The sequence below is a fragment of the Pinus tabuliformis genome, chromosome 5_2 (genome assembly GCF_031772625.1).
Source record: "Pinus tabuliformis cultivar Carrire ecotype Pingquan chromosome 5_2, CPIR1, whole genome shotgun sequence".
Classification (NCBI taxonomy): domain Eukaryota; kingdom Viridiplantae; phylum Streptophyta; class Pinopsida; order Pinales; family Pinaceae; genus Pinus; species Pinus tabuliformis.
In genome coordinates, this window is record NC_142306.1 from 851,306,727 (window position 1) to 851,326,914 (window position 20,188).

General features: G+C 41.4%; 1 protein-coding gene across 7 annotated transcripts in view; it reads right to left on the reverse strand.

Annotated features, from left to right (window-relative positions):
• Nucleotides 1–18,235, reverse strand: part of LOC149161977 (trihelix transcription factor ENAP2-like) — a 42,784-nt gene extending 24,549 nt beyond the window's left edge. The window contains exons 1-2 of one of the 7 annotated variants that reach the window (XM_089437099.1): nt 17,249–18,235; nt 16,240–16,639 (exon numbers count right to left, since the gene is read on the reverse strand). In XM_089437099.1, coding sequence (XP_089293225.1) covers nt 16,572–16,639; nt 17,249–18,101 — 921 coding nt within the window. In that variant the 5' untranslated portion in view covers nt 18,102–18,235 and the 3' untranslated portion in view covers nt 16,240–16,571. Of the gene's footprint in view, nt 1–16,239; nt 16,640–16,776; nt 16,942–17,248 lie in introns of those variants that run through there. The other 6 variants (XM_089437105.1, XM_089437104.1, XM_089437103.1 and 3 more) reach the window with 6 other exon arrangements.
• Nucleotides 18,236–20,188: the final 1,953 nt, after the last annotated feature.

Below are 20,188 nucleotides of genomic sequence, written 5' to 3' on the forward strand. Positions count from 1 at the left end.
AATACCAGGTATGAGGAGTCTAATGTTGTTGATAAAAGAAATGAGTATATTCTAATATCTGCTCTCTCAGCTGCATCCCCGCCCGACACTATGGATGTCTGGCTAATCGATAGTGGTGCCTCAAGACACATCACCGGATTCAAGGAAGCACTTTCTGACATGGTTGAAAGGGATACTAATCTAGAAATTATCCTTGGGGATAATGCCACTTATCCTGTGAAAGGGACCGGGACTGTGACCCTCCACTTGTCTCAAGGACAAGTCCTCCATCTACAAGATGTACTCTATGTACCCAAATTGAAGAAGAACCTTGTGTCTGTATCTGCCATGGAAGACAAAGGATTCAATGTAACTTTCTCTGATGGAAAGTTACTCATGTGGAAGAAGAGCTTCAAGGAAGCTATCTCAATTGGTTTTAGAGTTGGTACACTCTACCAGGTTGGAGGGAGTCCGTTGGGAGCTATGACTTGTGATACTATCCGTCAAACCGAACTATAGCACCGAAGATTTGGACACCTTCATTACAAGGCTCTTCCCGAAGCAAGGAAGGTGGTGACAGGGATGCCTGATTTTAGAAATAATCATAAAGGTGTATGTAAGGGCTGTGCTGAAGGAAAACATACAAGGGGACCTTTCCCCTCAAGTGTCACAAAGACATCTGAGATATTGCAACTGGTCCATTCTGATCTTTCCGGTATGTTGCCTGTAACATCCCTGGGGGGATGTTCTTACTATATGACATTTACTGATGACTTCTCTCGCAAAACCTGGATATACTTCTTGAAGAAGAAGGATGAGGCTTTCATGTGGTTCCGTACCTTCAAAGCCTTGGTGGAAAATATGCCCGGAAAGAAGATCAAGATTTTGAGGACTGACAATGGCACTGAATATGAGTCAAATGAGTTCAAAGACTTTTGCAGAGAAGCTGGCATTAAGAGGGAGACTACCACTGCATATACTCCTGAGCAGAATGGTGTTGCTGAACGCAAGAATAGGACTACTGTGGAAGCTGCCCGTGCCATGCTATGTGACCAGGGTCTTCCAAAGTTTCTGTGGGGAGAAGCTGCAAATACTGCTGTGTACATTCAAAACCGATGCCCTCATTCCGCTTTGGACTCCAAAACTCCCGAAGAGGTTTTCTCTGGTAAGAAACCTGATGTCTCACATTTTAGAATTTTTGGATGTCCTGTCTATTTTCATGTGCCGAAAGAAAAGAGAAGTAAGCTGGATGCTACTGGGAAGAAAGGAATGTTTGTGGGCTACAGTGATACTTCTAAGGCATATAGAGTCTATGTACCTGGTCAAAGGGAAGTAGAGATAAGCCATGATGTCACTTTTGACAAAGATGCTTCCCTGAAGAAAGTAGTAGATCTTCCTAGATCTGAAGAAAACCATGAAGAAAGACCTGGAAATCTGGAAGAACCCCAGGATGAGACTATGCCTGATGTTGAAGGGCCAATGGACCCTATTGATCCTTCCCCTTCTCTAGGAAAGAGGCCATCATGGCTCAGGGACACCCTCGAAGATGCTGAGGGTCATGCTGCCCCAAGGGGAACATTCCGAGAAAGCAAGAAGCCGTGTAGATACCAAGGGTATCTAGCTGCCATGAGTACTATTATACAATCTAAACCTGGATCTTTTGAAGAAGCCATCAAGCATCAAGTCTGGAAGGATGCTATGCATGAAGAATATGAGGCTATTATGAAGAATGATGTCTGGGATGTGGTCCCGAGACCGAAGGACAAATCTGTTGTCACCGCTAAATGGCTCTACAAGATTAAACATGGATCTGATGGGAGTGCTGAAAAGTTTAAGGCAAGATTTGTTGCCCGTGGCTTCTCTCAAAAGGAAGGAATTGACTATGACGATATATTTGCACCTGTGGCTCGATATACCACCATCCGATCCATCATAGCCCTTGCTGCTACGCAAGGATGGAGTCTTCATCAGATGGATGTCAAGACCGCTTTTCTGCATGGTGCAATAAAGGAAGAGGTGTATGTAGAACAACCTCTGGGATTTGAAGTTCAAGGTCGAGACACTTATGTTTGCAGGTTGAAGAAAGCCCTCTATGGGTTAAAGCAAGCACCCAGAGCTTGGTATGAGAGGATGGATAGTTACTTGATGAAGCTGGGCTTCACTCGAAGCAATGCTGATCCAAACCTTTACTTTAAGGTTGAGGAAGGAAAGCCTCTCATTCTAGTGCTGTATGTGGACGACCTCTTCCTGACAGGTGATGACCCTCTCATTCATCAATGTAAGAGGGAGCTTGCTGCTGAGTTCGAGATGAAAGACCTAGGACTGATGCACTATTTCCTAGGCCTGGAGGTCTGGCGGAGACCTGGAGAGATTTTCCTTTCTCAAGGAAAGTATATTGTGAAACTTCTGGAAAGATTTGGGATGGTGGACTGTAAGTCCGTGTCGACACCAATGGAACTCAACTTTAAGAAGTTGAGTGGCAGCGCTGCAGGGCCTATCTTGGCCAATCCTACTGAGTATCGTCAACTCATAGGAGCTTTGATGTTCTTAGTGAACACCCGTCCGGACATATGTTTTGCAGTGAATACTTTGAGTCAACAGATGGTTGAGCCTCATCATTTTCACTAGGTTGGTGCCAAGAATCTTTTGAGATATCTTCGAGGCACGATAAACCATGGGCTGAGATACACTGCCGGGAGTGTGATACTCCGGGGATATACTGATGCCGATTGGGCTGGCAGTGTGGTGGATCGTAAGAGCACATCTAGATGTTGTTTCAATCTTGGTTCTGCTTCGATCTCATGGATGAGCAGGAAGCAGAAGTCGGTGGCTTTGAGCACCGCGGAGGCCGAATACATTGCTGCTAGTATGGCCTGTTGTGAAGCAGTTTGGTTGAGGAAGCTCTTTAGTGAGCTGTTCCAACATGTGCTAGATACCACTGTAATACTCTGTGATAATCAGAGTGGGATTCGTATGACTGAGAATCCTGTGTTCCACGACCGATCCAAGCATATTGATATCAGGTACCACTTTATCCGGGATATGGTACAGCGAGGCGCCGTAAGGCTCGATCATATAGGAACTGATGAGCAGGTCGCGGATATTCTCACTAAGCCCCTGGGGAAGGTCAAGTTCCTAACCTTCCGTGAGAGTCTTGGTGTCGTGGAAAGACCCTATGAAGTGGGTCCTGTTGGACGATGAGCTCTGGGAGCTCTGGGGGGCTTTGGGGATAGCTTCTCGGAGCTATAAGCACTCATAATGCTTCTGCCCCACCCTTGTGATTATTGAGTTGGTTCGCCACTCATTTAATCTGTGCCCCGTATGCATCCTACCCATTGAGTTCAGGGCTCATGGGAAGTACCTCTCATTTGGCCAATGAGGTGTGGAAAAGCTAGAGACTATTAGCAAAGACTGATGGACGCATCAGAGATTGCCGTACTCTCTATCTAGGATGGCATGGTCCAACCACTTGATCTGGGATCAAGATTTGTGAGGTCTGGGACCTCTGGACTGATTATGTCAGTCGGGGAATGATGTCTTTGTGACTGACCCACTTCTGTTCTGAAATAAAGAAGCCAGCAAAGCAAGTTTCGGCGGGATGACTCACGATGTTAATTGCACTAATAGATGGAGTTAGCCCTAGTTGAGAGGGAGTGTTAAATTTGGACAACTAGGTCCAAACTCCATGTTCTGATGCTCAGATTAAGAGGCTAATATTTTTGTTGGATTCCTCTTTCTGAGAGGTGTAAAATCCATATAAAAATAGTCTTAATCCGATGAGCAGAACTTATATTTTGAATTTATTATTCTTAATAAATTATATGTGCAAAGGTCAGCCAGTTTTGTAATGTAGGCTCACATGCCCAACAGATGTGTCACACACCCTCATTGATGGATATATATATACAGGAAAAGTTGGAGAGAATTTGATCACAACACAACTCACATCTTCCTCTCTCATCCTAAAAAGTACGAGCTACCTGGAGGACGAATTTCAGCCACACGTGGGAAGGACGAAGAGGATTTTTCTGCTAGGGTTTCTGCTGCTAGGGTTTCGCAGAAGTTTGACCAGCGTTGACTTTGGTCAACGCTTGGTCCAAACAAGCTGAAAACTTGTGGGAGGTTCGATTTTTGAAGGCCATACTACCTGGCACAAAAATCGAGGTCAAAGGGTTGACCGTTTTGCTGCTGCGTTGACTTTTAGCTTGCTGCCCCTGCGTTGACTTTTCAGGACAGCGTTGACTTTTGTAGAACTGACTTGGGTTGACTCATCTACTGGTTGGAGGGTTGTTGTGACACATGCTGGGCTGGCTGACCAAAGGAGACTTTGCTGGTTGAAGCATCCTGTTGACCGCCGAAACAATCACATACATTTTTCTTGTTTCTGATTTGTCTTCTGTAAGATCTGCTTATATGTTCTATCTGCATTTTGCTTATCTACTTGTATGATTGCTGTGAGAAAAGTGAAATTGCTCTTAGCATAGAACATCTACAAAACTTTACAGCTAATGACTTGAAAAGATGACCTAGAGAAAAATTCTCCTATCGGGTCACCCACTTTTGGTGGGTAACACTACAATAAAAAGTTCATTACAGTTTCATGAGTCATATTTTAAAAAGTATGTGCACAATCCTAACATTTCATTGACTGGGCTATGATTCGAGTGGAACCAGAAGGAGACTTCCTAGTGCAGCCAATATGTATATTAGACAAGGTCATTGTGCTCAAGAGCAAAGAGTTAAGGCTGGTAAAATTTCAGTAGAACCTATTATAACCCTGGAACATGGGCATTGGAGGATGTTATGCAACGAGGCATATCCCATCTATTTTTAAAACTTTGATGTAAAAAACAATTTCCATTATTATACATAGCAATGGCAGGTCTGAGGACAATAAAAAAGATAGGGGGTAGAGAATATAAGACCCCCAATTTTGATCCCCAAACCATTACTATATCGAATGGCTATAAGGTAAACAAATGTAATTTTTGACAAAACATTGAATGTTAATTTAACACCTCATAGGTAGCAGAAGAGGATGGACAACAACGGGGGACTATGATTCCACAAGTAGGAAATGCAAAGAGGCTTAGAAGAGGTTTAAGGGGATAAATGAGAAAGACCTTAGCTAGTGATATTACCTAAGTCTTAGAATCTTTGGTTATTAACCTTTAATTTTAACTATGGTTTTAATTATTCCTCGTTTTATTGATCTTTAGGATTAACTACATGGAGGTACAAAAGCTCCCTATAGAGATACATGGCCCCTTCATGCCGCCATGCAATTCACACACCTTTTTACCATGCTGCTGGAGTTTGAAATACTATGCAGTTCAAATTACCATTCAGTGGGGCAAATCGAATTATCATTTGTTGGGAGAGTTTGAACTGTCACTCAGTTGGAAATTTTGGGACAGTTCAAATTAACATTCTCTCAGTGAAATTTAGAAGAGTTTCCTCTAAGCATAGTTGCCATGTGCTTACAGTAATCGAAATTATACCAAGTTGCTGCCATGAATTATATGATTGTGTGTAAGAGTTATTGCTATTATTGAGAGGACTTTTAACTACAATTGAAAATGCTTAGAATCCCAACACAGGATTTAATATCCAGCTTGAATTGGAGCCTTGAAAAGAAGTGGGATAGCCTGAGGAACTATTTAGCAAAAACGGGAATCCCATTCCATGGGTTGGAAAGAAAGATGCTGAAAAAGGAATTGCAGATCGAGATTACTGTAGGTGAAAATTGGCTATGAACCTAGGAATTGGATTGAGAGATAGAGGTAGAGCCCACCACAGGTAATTTGCCCTTGCAAATTCATAGCTTCAGCTCAAGAGTGGTCTTTGTTGAAGAGAATTTGGTGCGACAAGAAACCTCTGATTTGATGGAACATCCTTCTTCTGCAACCAAATGGTGGATAGTTTCCAGAATGATAAGTGCTCATGATTTACTTATGATTTTGTTCAAATAATATTGTTTACCTCATGGATTATATTAGTTTCTACTTTGTTCAGTTCTATTTGCAAGTTCAATTCTGCATTTTAATTATGGTGCCATGCTGACTGAATGGTTTAATTATATCAAATTAGCCTGCATTATAGTCCCTGAACATATGTTAATTAAATAACAGTAGTGCAATGAGGAAAGGTATCAAGACAGATAATTTAGAGATATTGTATCATAGCAACAATTGAAGTGAAATTTGGTGGTTTCGAGAAATAATCCGTATCCTTAACAGAGTACAGGGGATATTGGGTATGTTACAATAGTGGATTGTTAATATTAACAGTTCAGTCTGCATTTTCAGCTGAGGAAATTTGTTCTTTTACCCAAAAAGCTGGTTGCCTTTAGACTCCCCATTCAGCAGCCTTTTGCTTCCTTTCAGATAAATGACACAGCTAAATATATCCATTCCTTAGGATTTTATATTTAATCCTGTAGTGCACCTTTCGATGGTGTTTGCCTCCAATCCATTCTTTTAAGGCAAGTGCCCACAAATCACTGCATGGTGTGGATGCAGGATCTGATTGATTGGACTTCAGGGAATGTTCTTTTACTGATAGTATAAGGTTTTTCGACAGTGTTGCTCTTTAGAAATCCAGCAAATTTATAGTTTTCTGCTTACAGTTGTCTGTTGGCTTTCAGATCTCACTCCAGTTTGAGGTTTGCCCAAACCAAACTGAATGTGTTCCCACTCCAGCAGGCTTAATGTCAACTTGGCAAGTGATCACACTTGGAAAGACTGTAACTGACCTGAGAACCCATAAGTATGCTCAAAGGACAGCCAGGAATTCCAAAGAATCCCATGGTATGAGGGTGCAGTGTAAAGTGTGACAAAATAGCTCAGCATCTGAAGACAGCGCGGATGCTAAGCACCACTAAACATGTGAATTAATGAAAACAGAAAATAACGACATCAAAAAGACAAAAGGACCAAATATATAAAATACACACACACACATACATATATATGTCTACAAAATCTGGTAAAATCTGGTTCGGTGTGAGAATCTGGTAACCATGCTTGGCATACATATCTCTGCTCTGACAGTTGCCAATTTTACAGTAATGCAACTGGCAAGTGACAGAGCAGAGATGTATTCCAAGCATGGTACGAGATTCTCACCCCAAACCCATGCTGGCTCTGCATTGGATCCTCAGAGTGGCAGATCAGTCTCAGATCTGCCCCCATTTCAGGGTTTTTGCAGCAGATCCATTTCTGGCTGTAGGAAAAAGATCTTCAGCAGAAAACTGCTACAGTAGGAAATGCATCTTCCAGATGTATGCTCACACAACACTCCCAATTATAGAATAATGTCAAGTAACTGCCCAAAATCTAGGGCACTATAGAAATGGATACAAACTTATGTAAGCCGATATTATGCACTTCTATTAGATAAAAATATGTTTATGCACCATTGTCTTGAGACGCTAAGTTCTTGACCATTATGTCTAGCAATAACAATTTGTAGGAGCTAAGGGAAGATAATTTATCTCTTTGGCTTATAGTTAGGATGCATTGGTTGCATAACAATTTGATACGGACAGACATTAAGGTAACGAGGAAAACTGGAATCGACTAATAAGTGGATGGGCAATCTCTTTATCTTGAAGCAATTATTGATCTTGACATCCCTATAATTATGGATCACACCTTAAATTTATGGACTGTCTAGTAGACCCTATTGAGTATGTTGTCATTGATGTCAGAGCAGGTGCAGGATACCTGTCGAGTCCGATCTTAAACGTGGGTTCTATGTGACTGACCCGGCTCGGTATAGAACCCACCAAGACCCGCAGGTACTTGCGGGCCTAATACGAGTCATGCTTCACTGGAATTTTCCTTCGAGACCCCCCCCCCAATGGATTCTCCACGCCATGTTGATTCTGTTGATATGTGGAGCGCTTCGTGGGTCCTCACGGTTTGAGAGATATGTCCAATCAAAGTGCAAGCCCCATCTCATGGTCAATAGCTCCCAAAGGGTGTTGATGTGGCATCACATCATTGGTTATATTATGGCAAAGAAAGATGTCTTAATGATGACAAAAGGAATTCTTATTAAAAATTTAAATTATGTCAAAGGTGCAAATCGGCCTCATATTAAAGGTTATTCTTGGATCCAAATAAAATTTCAAATGGTCCAAAAATTGGAGGGAGCCTTTTGGCTCAACTAATTTTGAATTCTAAAATTCAAATTCCCTCCAAAATTAGAGTTGGCTTGCTCTTCAAAAAGGGACCTTGACCCTCTATAAAAGAAAAAAGAAAAAGTATTTGCCTTCCAGGAATTATCATCTTTGTGGATTTCTCTGTGACATAACTGCCGTCCTGAGGAATAGTGTTAGATCAGACTAGAAAGGTTTTTTGGGCTGGTGATTTATGGTAATGGTTTCACTGTTAAGGGTTTAATAAAGGCATTCGCTGGGATATTTTGTTGTGTTTGTAGATGGATGTACACCATGTTGAAGGACTAAATCCATGCCGGTCAAAAGCATGGAGTCAACATTGATCTAATTTGTGAAACATTCTAAAATTCCCCAAGCCTTCAGGAGAATTGGAGATATAACAAGAAGACAGTTTTTTGCCATTGATGACGCTAATTCTGAGCAAGATCAATGAAGTGTTGAGCTTGAAGGAAGGTTTATGGTGTCTGGTGTATGGCGTCTGGTGTCTGGATTCACTGGAGTTTCTCAAGGTCTTCTTTTTTGCATGTGTATTCTGAATTGCTCTGTTCATGTAACCTGTGACAAGCCCTTCGATCAAACTGTAACCTCAACCCTCTGTTAGGGCAGTCCTCTGAATGTATTCTTGAGCAAAAGGACAAAATCTGTGGCAAAATTTGTAGATCAAATGTGGCACATCTGAGGGTTACGCTGCATTCTTCAGCTGTTGACACTCGCATGCACACTTGCCTGGAACAGAGCATGGATATTTCGAGCTTCTGGACAGCAATCCAACAACATATTTCCTGTGGAAACCTAATTCCTAACATAGAACCTTGTTCTGAGAGCACTTGTTGGGCAATACTGTCACATCTCTACCCACAGAAGTAATGTTTGGCATATATTTGTGACTCTACTTGAAGTTGTCTTGTTGCCCTAACCGAGACCTGAAGTAAAAGTGAAAACTAGTGTTTCGTTGCTCATTTTGGTCCTGAAAAAGCTTTGAAGCTACAGTCCTTTGATGATAAATTTAATAGAGCCTGTTCATGAACTATTAATGATTTCAAGCGTAATTATGATCTATGTCGTGAAGGTTTATTCGCATAAGGTGGAGCAGTGAGGCCTTTGCAGTAAGAGTTTCAGAAATCATAATCAACATTTCAGAGCAGGTTGGGTTTCAGTGACATGCTTAAAGTTGGTGAGTAGAAGTAACATTGATGCCTCATTAACATTGAAACTGTACTAACTTAGAGTTGAAGAATTCAGAGTTTAAAACAGCCAAATCACAAGAGTTAAGACCATCAGAAGTAATCAGACTAGTGTAAATTATACAGTGGTATGTCCTTTGATATATTGTCCTGAAGTTCTACAAGATATGCATTCACACATGCCTCTACAGCCTTGACCAAGCCAACCTTTACACTTATGGCCTGTAGTTGAAACCTCGAAGTAGCAGTTGAAATCAGCATCACGATTAACATCATTTGGGATTGTAGACATATATGTTTGAGCATCATGACCAATGTTTAGAATGCAGCTAATATCTTTGACTGAGTACTTATTGTGAAACCCATACAATCATAATATTGGCAGCCCTCCTATACACATTGTCATTGAACCCAGGGTCTGTTTGCATATGGCTTGAATATACAGTTGCTAGGGTTTATCAATGAGTTTGATGTGTAGGCTATTTTTTTGTACCATAGCGAATTACTATGGCTTCCAAAAACTATTGCTAATGCATTGACGGTTGAGTATTGAGAAGGAGGTCTGCTAAGGGTTGACAGTGATACTTGCTCTCATATTGCATGCCAGACAATGATCCATGCTTACGAAACCTGATGATTACATGGTTGATATGATTGGTTGTACATATGACTGGCAGGGATATATGCTGACACACTAATATATGCCTGACAGTGATATGATGAGACAGTGATCTTGTGATGCAATGATTGACAGAGCTACCTAACAGTAACTTGTGTTCTTGTAGTAATGATGTTTGGCTGTTAGAATGAGACAGTGTTCTATATGACAGTGATTTGAGAATATGGTGTTGTGTTTGATATGGACAAAGTATGACAGTGACAACTGATGTGGGAATAATCATTTATGACTTTGACAGTGCTGATTGTGACAGTGTCTCTTTGACAAAGATGTTGTGACAGTCCCTCCTTGAAAGTGATGTTGTGACAGTATCTCTTTGAGAGTGATGCTTTTGACAATACCCCTTTGACAATGATGTTATGACAGTGTCTCTTTGAAAATGATGTTGCGACAGTATCTCTTTGACAGTGATGATGATTATTGTGACAGTTCCATATGGTAGAGATAATGACATTGCCAAAGTTTGAACAGTGTGGGTGTCAAGGATGTTTTCAGTTGCAGCATGTGATCAACTGTAGATTGCAGGCCTATGAGAGTGGACAGTGGTAGCAGCAGCAACAGCAAAAGGAGTGGCAGGGAATAGTGGTAGGAGTGAAGTGTAGAGGCAGGAGTGACAGTGGACAGCAGCAGCAGTTGAAGTGGCGGATTGTAGTAGGGTCATTGTCCCTGGAATGGGAGCCCAATCTTACCTAGGGAGCAATTGCTTCCTTCCAGCCTTGCTGGTAAAACCCTTGGAGAGTCTTGTACTTCCTTCCAGTTCATGTAGTAAATTTGTATGTAAACCATACATAACGAAGCATTTGTGGATACAAATCTTCTGCATACTGATCATGTGATATGATGATGATTCATGTTTTGTTTAGTGCTTTGAAGTTTGAATATCTAAAAGAATCTAACCAATTGTGTAAAAATTAGTGAAACACTGATTCACCCCCCTCTCAGTATATTTCCAACACCTTCAAGCTCGTTAACTTTGTAATCCAAACTGCTATTATTTGGATCATGCGGGCATGCAGCTTGCATGGCATTTCTTGGGGCATATTTCTGATTATTGTTCTACCATGATAAGCATGTGTTTTATGTTTAAATTTCCACACATCGCAGACTGCTATGAAAAAACTCAATTTTACATTTAAGAATTGGGCGAAAAGGCTATTTTATTTGCAAAAGTTCAGCATTGAGGATCCAAGCAGGTCTGGAGTCGATCCTAATATGTCTGGATCCACGGAAATGTGGATCCAGGATTCCCCATAGGTGGATGTAGTAACACAGTGGGGTTGCATATCGAGCTAAGGTAAAACACAAAGAACAAAGAAAGAGGACAATATACATTGCAGGTTTCCTGCCCCTGAACATTTCCGGGACCAGAACAACTCCAGTTGGTAACCAATTGAACAATGGCTTGAAAACTCCAGCTAATGGCTACCTGGACCTCAGGAAACGTTTCCCAAGCATTTCTGGAATTCATGCTTGTAGCCTGGAAATGGCTAGAAGAACATCTATTTTTTTCTTTATATGAGTTAACAAGGGCTATGGGCCCTATCCCAGCCAGTAGCAGCCAAAAAAAAGCTCAGACATTGCTAAAAAAAAGTAAAAAACTAATTATTGATCTTTAAAATTTACAAAAACCCAACACCAATAAAACAAATATCAATCACATGAGAACACATTTGATGCTCACCATCTCCTTCTCACATAAAAATGGGAGTGCATGTGTGAGCTTGAGAATGATTTTGCAGCAGAAGCGAAATGCAGACATCAAACATTTGAGGGCATGCCAGAATTTCTTGTGTAGCAGCCACCAGCAACCAACAGTGCTTTTATAGCAGGTTTTGAGTTCAGGTTGATGGGATTTGCTTGTGAAATCATGGAGGGAGCCTTGGATCGATGAGGTCCGCCACTCCTAACATGCAAGGTCCATACAGTGGTTGTTTCAGCAGAATAGAAAGCAACAATGTTTGTGGAGTGAATCTAGTCCTAGGACCTCCTAGATTTGGTCTATCTAGTGGCCCAATCGGATCTATACTAGGAGCTGGAACTTGAGCTCCTCGAAAGTCCCTCATGAAAAGGGCCATGCATCTCTAGTAAAGATAGCAAATGAAGGAAGGTGGAGAGGAAACATCTTTATCCCTAATAGAAGCAGTGAACTGTGAAACCATCCTCTAATCTCGCTGTAGACAAGACATCTGAAAATGAGGTTTTCCTTCAACCTGATCCCCTGTAATGACAGAGATGACAAGTTCTCTCAAGATAGCGGATGCAATCATATACATCAAATCCAAAGTTAATGGCAGACCACTCTACATTCACCAAAGGGGAATACTAAGGGTGTGCATCCAATGTCTACATTATCCATCTATTGCTCTGATTGAAGACTAGTTGAGCTGCCTAGGGGAGTCTCCCTTGAGAGAATTCATGGTAGGTGTTTGGTTCACATAAGCATTGTGGTCAAATTCAGTGAGAATTAGAGCCTGTGAATGGCTCCTCACCCTGACAACCTTGTAGCCTAGTCTGGGTATCTACAACAGATGCCTAAGATTGGGAGGTGAATTGCTAATTGCTCCTCTGCGGCCAGTTTGGTGAACAATTTCCGAGAAAGATAACTACTTCTCAGTTGCAGTGTTCTATAGCTCCATTCTGCATGTTTGTCATTTAATCCTTGAATTCTGTTTCAGATCTGAGATTCTGAACTATGTTTAAAGTTCCTTTTAAAATTCTGTTTATGCAATTTAATTCTACAGTTCAGTTGCATTAGAACCGTGGTGGTGATGTTGGAAGCAAATTCAATTCACAGCTAGCAATTCCAACTAGTTATGGAAAATTTTCATGATCCGGTAAAGTGGATGCTTGTCCAACTAGTTAATGGAGAAATTTTATGATCTGGTGAAGGGGATACTTATCCAGCATGGAGAGCATGTGCATGAATGCCACATCAGTTAACATATATACATTATTTTGTAACAAAATGCACATCCCGATGAAACCCACCAAGCACTTCCCCTGATTCGCAGAACAGTAACCAGAGTAAACCAGCCAGCTGCAACTTTAGCAACCTAACCCAGCTGGGACATCAAGTGAGGCCCACAATGTTCACAGAAGCAACCAACCTAGGGACTTGACACCACAACATCCTGCTTGTAATTCACAACACTGAACCACTCAAGCTAACCCATTTGAGCAAACACAAACATTGGAACTGCACAATGCATATGTTACATTTCTATTCAGGAGAAATCTGAGGAATTTGGATTAAATAAAAAATGATCCTGTATGCCTATGGCGCTGCATTGAAAATCCTGGTTTAACATAATTAAGAATTCTGCAAAAAAAGATTTTACTCAGTAATAAGCATAAACAGCACATAACAACCAGTGCACAATATCCCTTACAAGGCTTATGTTAAAATTGGCACCTAGGGCCAAATTCCACCTTGGGTCAGCTCATTTGATGGAGATGATGATTGCATTAAATTCCTCTTTTCGAGAGGACCTAAATCGATATAAAGAACATCTCATTTTGTCAAGCAGAAGTGTGATTTTGAATTTATGCCGACACATATGCAAATTGTCAAGGTCGGCCACATCATCATGTAGGCTCAGAAAGCCCAATGGATGTGTCACTTCACCCTCAACGACTTGTATAAATATAAGTGACCCCTCACCTCATTTGGCATCATCATCAACACTCATATTCTTCTCTCCTTCTCTCATTGGTTCGTACAACTATTGGGCTCTTCTTTTCTCTCACACGTGTGGCACAAGGAAGACGGATTTCAGAGCTAAAATTCAGGGCCGAAATTACAGAGTTGACTGCAGTTTGACCAGCGTTGACTTTGATCTTCCAAAGAGAGTTTGACTTCGATTTTTTGGGAGATTATCTGTTTGGGCATGCTGCATTTTTTGGCACAGAATCCGAGGTATTCTGAGCACTTTGACTGCTACCAAAATTGTAGGTTTACTGCAGATTTCAAAACAGCAGTTTGACCAAGTTTGACTGTTGACTTTGTCGCTGTTTTGGGCTGACTTTGACCTCCTGATCAGGCTGAGTTTGACTGGGGAAGACCAATCCGTTTTGAGGACATTCTATTGCTGCTCTAACAAGCATTGACTTTCTGGTTAGGGCTGTTGACTGCTGCAGAAAATTGCAGATTTGACAGGGTTGTTTTAACAGTGATTTGGCAAGTCATTTTTTACTTTGACTCTTGTATTTGTACTCTCCCTCTCTCTTCTCAACATTTGATATAATAAGAAGAAGATTTGATCAAAGGGTTTTTCTCATCTTGGGGATTTTCCCTGGTATCCGCCAAATCGGGTTCTCTCTTGTCTTGGTTTGTCTTCTGCATATTGTTTCATGTTCTATCTACTTTTACTGTCAATGTGATTATTGGTTAATGTGATTGATATTGGAAATTGGCAGGGCTGCTAAAGAAACATTGAAGTAATTGTACTAAGCATAGAACATACCCTTGTTATCTAAATTTAACAGCTTACCAGTTTGCAAAAAAGTTGCATGTACCCCTAAAGTTGCCCAAGCTAAGGTCAGTTCAAGTGTATGCAGAGATCTCGGGTGAATAAAGGTCACTAAGGACTGAACACTACAATTTTGTAACTCAAGCTAAATTTTGGTCTCTTGGCTAGGGCTGCCATTATTTGAAATTTTGAGTCTAATTCTACCAAGTTAAATTGAGCAATTGCCTCTTCAAACTGGCTACTATGTATGTGTCATCATATTATTATTATTTTTTCCAGTTACGCTAAGTGTAGGGCAGGGCCAGCCCCAATGTTGGATGGAAGAACAATCTGCTCACCTCCAGCATGCTATCACCAGGATCATGTGAGGCTCAGTCAAACCTAGATGCCCCATGGGATAGCTTTATCCCGAAGAGGTGGCTCGCACCCTCAACCCTTCCCCAAAAGACTTGAGCCAGTGATCAGATGGGGACTAAACCCCACACAAACAAACAGATCTACACCTCATGTGTTACTATGTGTGTCATATATAATGGAAACAATTAAAGCAGTTCAGGAGCCACTACTATAGATAGAACAAGATCCAGTTATTTATAATGAAATGTCATGCATGACTGAATTTAATTAAAGGTATCTTGAATTGACGGCCTGCAAAAGAAATTCATTTCATATCCCATTGAATTCTCTGGATGTGCTAAACGATCCTAAAATTCTTCCCAACTAATGCAAACCCATCTAAACCCAAGGTTTGATATGCACATCAATGTTGCAAGCTTACATATCTTCAATTCCAAGTGCATTGCCCATTTGTGTGAATTTGGGATATGCATATATGTGCCAGGGTTAGTGTCATTCAGTGCAATGTTTCCCTGCACACACACCATCACTCCACCACTGCCCTGACCCCACCCTGGCTGTAGAATGCACCTTGCCTCAAAGCAATTATGCAGACAATTATACCAAAAATAAGTTTGCCCAAGACACTGGATTTGGATAACCCGGGTAAACCAGCCAGTTGCAAATTTTGGCAACCTAACCCCACAATGTTTACAGAGACAGCACACTGCAAATTTTATCGTTCCTATTCAGTATAATTTTCAGGAATTTGGATTAAATAATAAGCGGTCCTATATGCCTAAGCTGCTCCTGAAAATCCTGCTTTAACATAATAAGGATTCTGCAAAAGTAAATTTAAATTAATATAAACAGCACATAACAACCAGTGCACAGTATTCCTTGCAAGGCATACTAATCTGCAAAACAAAGCTAAATTTTGGTATCTTTGCTACGACTGGCATTAATTGAAATTTTGAGTATAATTCAACAAGGTTAAATTGAACAAATGCCTCTTCAAACTGGCTAATATGTATGTGTCACATATAATGCTAATCTTTAAAACAGGTCAGGAGCTACAACTAAAATAACATTTATATAGAAATTTGAAATGTTATCCATGATTGAAGTTAACTAGACAGCCCTTGAATTAACAGTTTGCAGAAGAAATTCTTTCAAATCCCATTGAATTCTCTGCATGTGCAAAATGGTGCTAAAATTCTTGCGAACCAATGCAGGCCCATCTAAACCCAGGTTCAATATGCACCTCTATGTCGCAAAGCTTACATATTTTGAATTCCAAGTACATTGCCAGTTGTCTGAATTCAAGAAATGCTTATATTTGCCAGGGTTAGTGTCATTCAATGCAATGTTCCACCTGCACACACATGAACCCCACCTAAGCTGTAGAATGCACCTTGCCTCGATACAATTAGGTTGACAATTATACAATAAAAAAGACACTAGGTTTTGGTTTCTTTGGGATAACATCTAGTCAGGATTTTTCAACAGAGATCTCTTGCAACTCAAGATGTATATCCTCAAGCTGCAAACCATCACGTGCATATCACTTTATATAGGTCCTGTTTAATGTTCATAGTCAATGCACTGTCTGGATTAAATGCACCGTTACACCCTCATGCACATGATGCCCCACCCCACCCTAGCTGCAGAATGCACCTAGCCTTGGTTCAAATATGCAGAATTATACCAAACGCTTGTTTAACAAAATGCTTTGGGTATCAGGTTCTGTCACAATACCTACTTGAGGTTTTCCAACTGACCCCTCCTGTAGAGCTTCTGGCTCTTTCTGAAAAAAAAAAAAATTAGAAATTATCATCAAAATTCTCCAAAACATTTCAAACGGAATGCCGTCTTCTCTTTACAGAATCACGCTGGAACTACCAGCACCAAAATAAATGATTAGGCAGATAGATTCAACGTGACTTTCTGCGCTGCGCGTCCTGACCGAGAAAAACCAAACTACAGCATTTGAACTGAGTACTTTGTTAGGAGTTTTCGCCCTTTATGAGAAAATTCGATCAGAAATTTTCAATAATTTTCTCCAAAATCGCTTCATCATATTGCAGTACCTCCATTTACAGAATCACCCTGGAAATATCGCCACCAAAATAAATAACTAAATTCTACACGAGGCGTTTGGATTTCGTGTTCTTCCTAAGAAAAACCTAATTAGGGTTCTTGAACGGAATTCTCTCTTCGGGTTTTAGGCACAAACTGAGCAAACTCAACTAGAAACTTTCAGTGGTCTTAAAATCATTTGATTAGATTACAGTCTACCAATTACAGAATCACCATGGAACCACCGGTACCAGATAAAAAGAAAACTAAAACCCTGATTGGGTTTATCTGAATTGCACCGAACAATAACCAAAAGAAAAAAAAGATAAGGACAAACCTGTACCGCCATTTTTAGCGTGCTCCATTTTGGCAACCTCGATCTGCGTCTGCATGAAGAGCTGCATCCTCTGCACCTCCAAGTCCCTTGTAAACTCCATGCGCTGCTTCTCCAATTCTATTATCTGCTGCTGCTTGGCGCTCTCAATCCGCTCATAGATCTCTCCGAACTTCAAAATCGCCTGCGCCAATTCTCTCACGGGGCTCTCAGAGGACGACGACGACTTCCTCCCCCTCTTGCCCTTCTCGTCAGCCCCGTTACTGGGTAAGCTCTCAGTAGCATCAAGGGAGCCGGAGGACAACGAATTTAAACCCCCGTCCGGACGCTTAGAAGGCAGGGGAGGCGGCAGGGGCGGAGGCAGGGGCTGGAGCTGCGGATGGGGTTGCGGATGGTGATGTAGATGCTTTAGGGCCTGGTGCTTGCTCCGCGAGGGTCCTATGAGGTTGTCAAGCTTGACGTAGAAGGGCCATCTGGAGGGTCCAATGATGGTGCCGTTAGAGATCCTCGTCTTCTCGAGCTTGTACTTCTTTTTCAGGGTGTCGAGTCGGTTCTTGCACTGGACATCGGTTTTGCGAAGCTTGAGACCGGCGGCGCGCGCATTGACGGTTTCAGAAACCTCGCGCCAGTGCTTCTGCTTGAGGTTTCCCCTGTTCAGGTTGAGGTAGCGCTCGCCCCAGGAATCGATCAGTGTATTGGTGGCGCCCTCGCTCCAGCAGTCCTCCCGGCTGCCTCCTGCGCCGGCGTTGGCCGCCAGCGACGCCGCCGGGAGATTGGGCGCCGGCAGTCCCAGCGTGAGGCCTCCGTGGTGCTGGTGGTGGACGACGACGTTGTGTGCTCTATCGCCGTCTTCCATCTCCGTCTACCGACGGTTAAAATAACGGGACAGAGACAATAAAGAAAGCAAAGTCCCGTTTCTTGCTGTTGTGTGCCTTCTCCGTCTCCTCCACAAAATTCTCCGGCCTCGGCTTCTCGTCTCATCGGCGAGAGGCTTTTCATTTATCGAAGAAGGGAGGGGGAAAGAAGGAGGAGATGTTGCCGGCACCGGCCGCGGCCTGTGGGGCCCGCCAGTGAGAATTCGGGTGGTCGGATTCATCCGTGAGTTGGAGAGTGGAACTCGCAACATCGGCCGCCGCTGGTATTAGTGGGACCGAGTTAGAACCCGGTAAGATGGAACGTGATGGAGGAATAATATTTAACTTTTATTATTTTTCGCTGTATTTAAATCATGTTTATTTTTACGCCGTAAGGCGTTTCCATTTGAAATGGACTCTCCTGTGATCCGCGCTGTCTTGGTTATTCACCATTAGATTTAGTGTTAGACGATTAAAAACTTTACTACCGTTGATCTCATAACTGACAACTGACTCTTGCCGCTCAATAACTGACTCCTGTGATCCTCCTGTGATCCGCGCTGTCTTGGTGGGGGTATACGAAGGGGATGCTGACTCTTGCCGCTCAATAACTGACTCCTGTGATCCTCCTGTGATCCGCGCTGTCTTGGTGGGGGTATACGAAGGGGATGAGTTTCCTGTGATCCGCGCTGTCTTGGTGTGGTGGGGTATACGAAGGAGAATGCATTTTGGGTGATGGTTGTGTTTAAGCATTGGGTGATGGTTGTGTTGCTTAAAGGCGGAGCGAATACTCCATTGCTGTACATGTCTGAGGAGAATGCCTTTTGGGTGACGGTAGTGCTGCTCAAAGGCGGAGCTCAGAATGCCTTTTGGGTGACGGTAGTGCTGCTCAAAGGCGGAGCGAATACTCCATTGGGAGGGCTATACCTGGACGGTCTACCTCTACTCAACAAATGTCTATTTCAGGTCTGGCTGTAGGTAATTCATCCACCTTAATCTGTGGTTCTTAATGCATCTGAGCAAGTCTACAAGAAAAAAGGACTCGACATTTCTCATTAGTAGACAGAAGGCAAACTCAGTAAAGAAACCATATATTTTTCACCAAAAATTATTGAGATATGTAGTTTCCAAGGAAATAGAACAATAATAATTTATATCATTGTCATTGGTAGTTCATCATTAACTCATCTCCTAGTGCCTCTGTCGCTTATTCTCTCTATGCATATTCTTCCCCCAAAAAAATGGCAACAATTTCATTTCTGAACACCAGAAAACACAAATGCAATACTCGTCGATTTTCAGCAACAAATTCCAGTTAAATTTTGATATTTTTTTTATAATAATTTCCAGTCTTCAACCTTCACACGACAAAATGAAAACAAAAAGAAATTGCAAGAATCCAAAACACAAAGGTTCTCATAATGAGAAATGATTTTTTCCATCAATCAACAGTCGCTTCGAGTAGAAATAGAAACTCAACATGAATATTTAAATAGTAAGCGAAGACAACTAAAGACTGCTGCATTTTTTATTTTCACGCAGTTTCCAATTAACTTCTGAGCTTTGTTTGGCTATGATTTCCAGTCTCAATAAAAATGAAATTGAAACAAAATTTTGCAAGAATCTGAAACAAACACGAGTTTCAAGGGCCGAATGTCTAAAGGTTTCAATAAGTAATTTGAACCTAAATTCTGCGTTTTTAACGAGCATTTCTAGCTTTAAAAAAACACTTAAAATTCTGAAGTCTCAATCAGTAATTTGATTTTAAATTTTGCATCTTTTAACAAACATTTTAGCTTAAAAAATAAGGACTAAAGTACCCTGAATCTAATAAAAGGAACTAATATTAAATACAAAATTGGTGAAGAGCTGATCACAGCAGGGGAAATTGTACCTGTACATCTAAAGTCTCAATCAGTGATTTGATTTTAAATTCTGCATCTTTTAACAAACATTTCTAGCTTCAAAAATAAGGACTAAAGTATCATGAATCTAATAAAAAGAAGTAATATTAAATACAAAATTTGTGAAGAGATGATTGTTTGTGAGATAGAGGCCACAACAGGGGCAATTGCTCTTGTTATTGAGA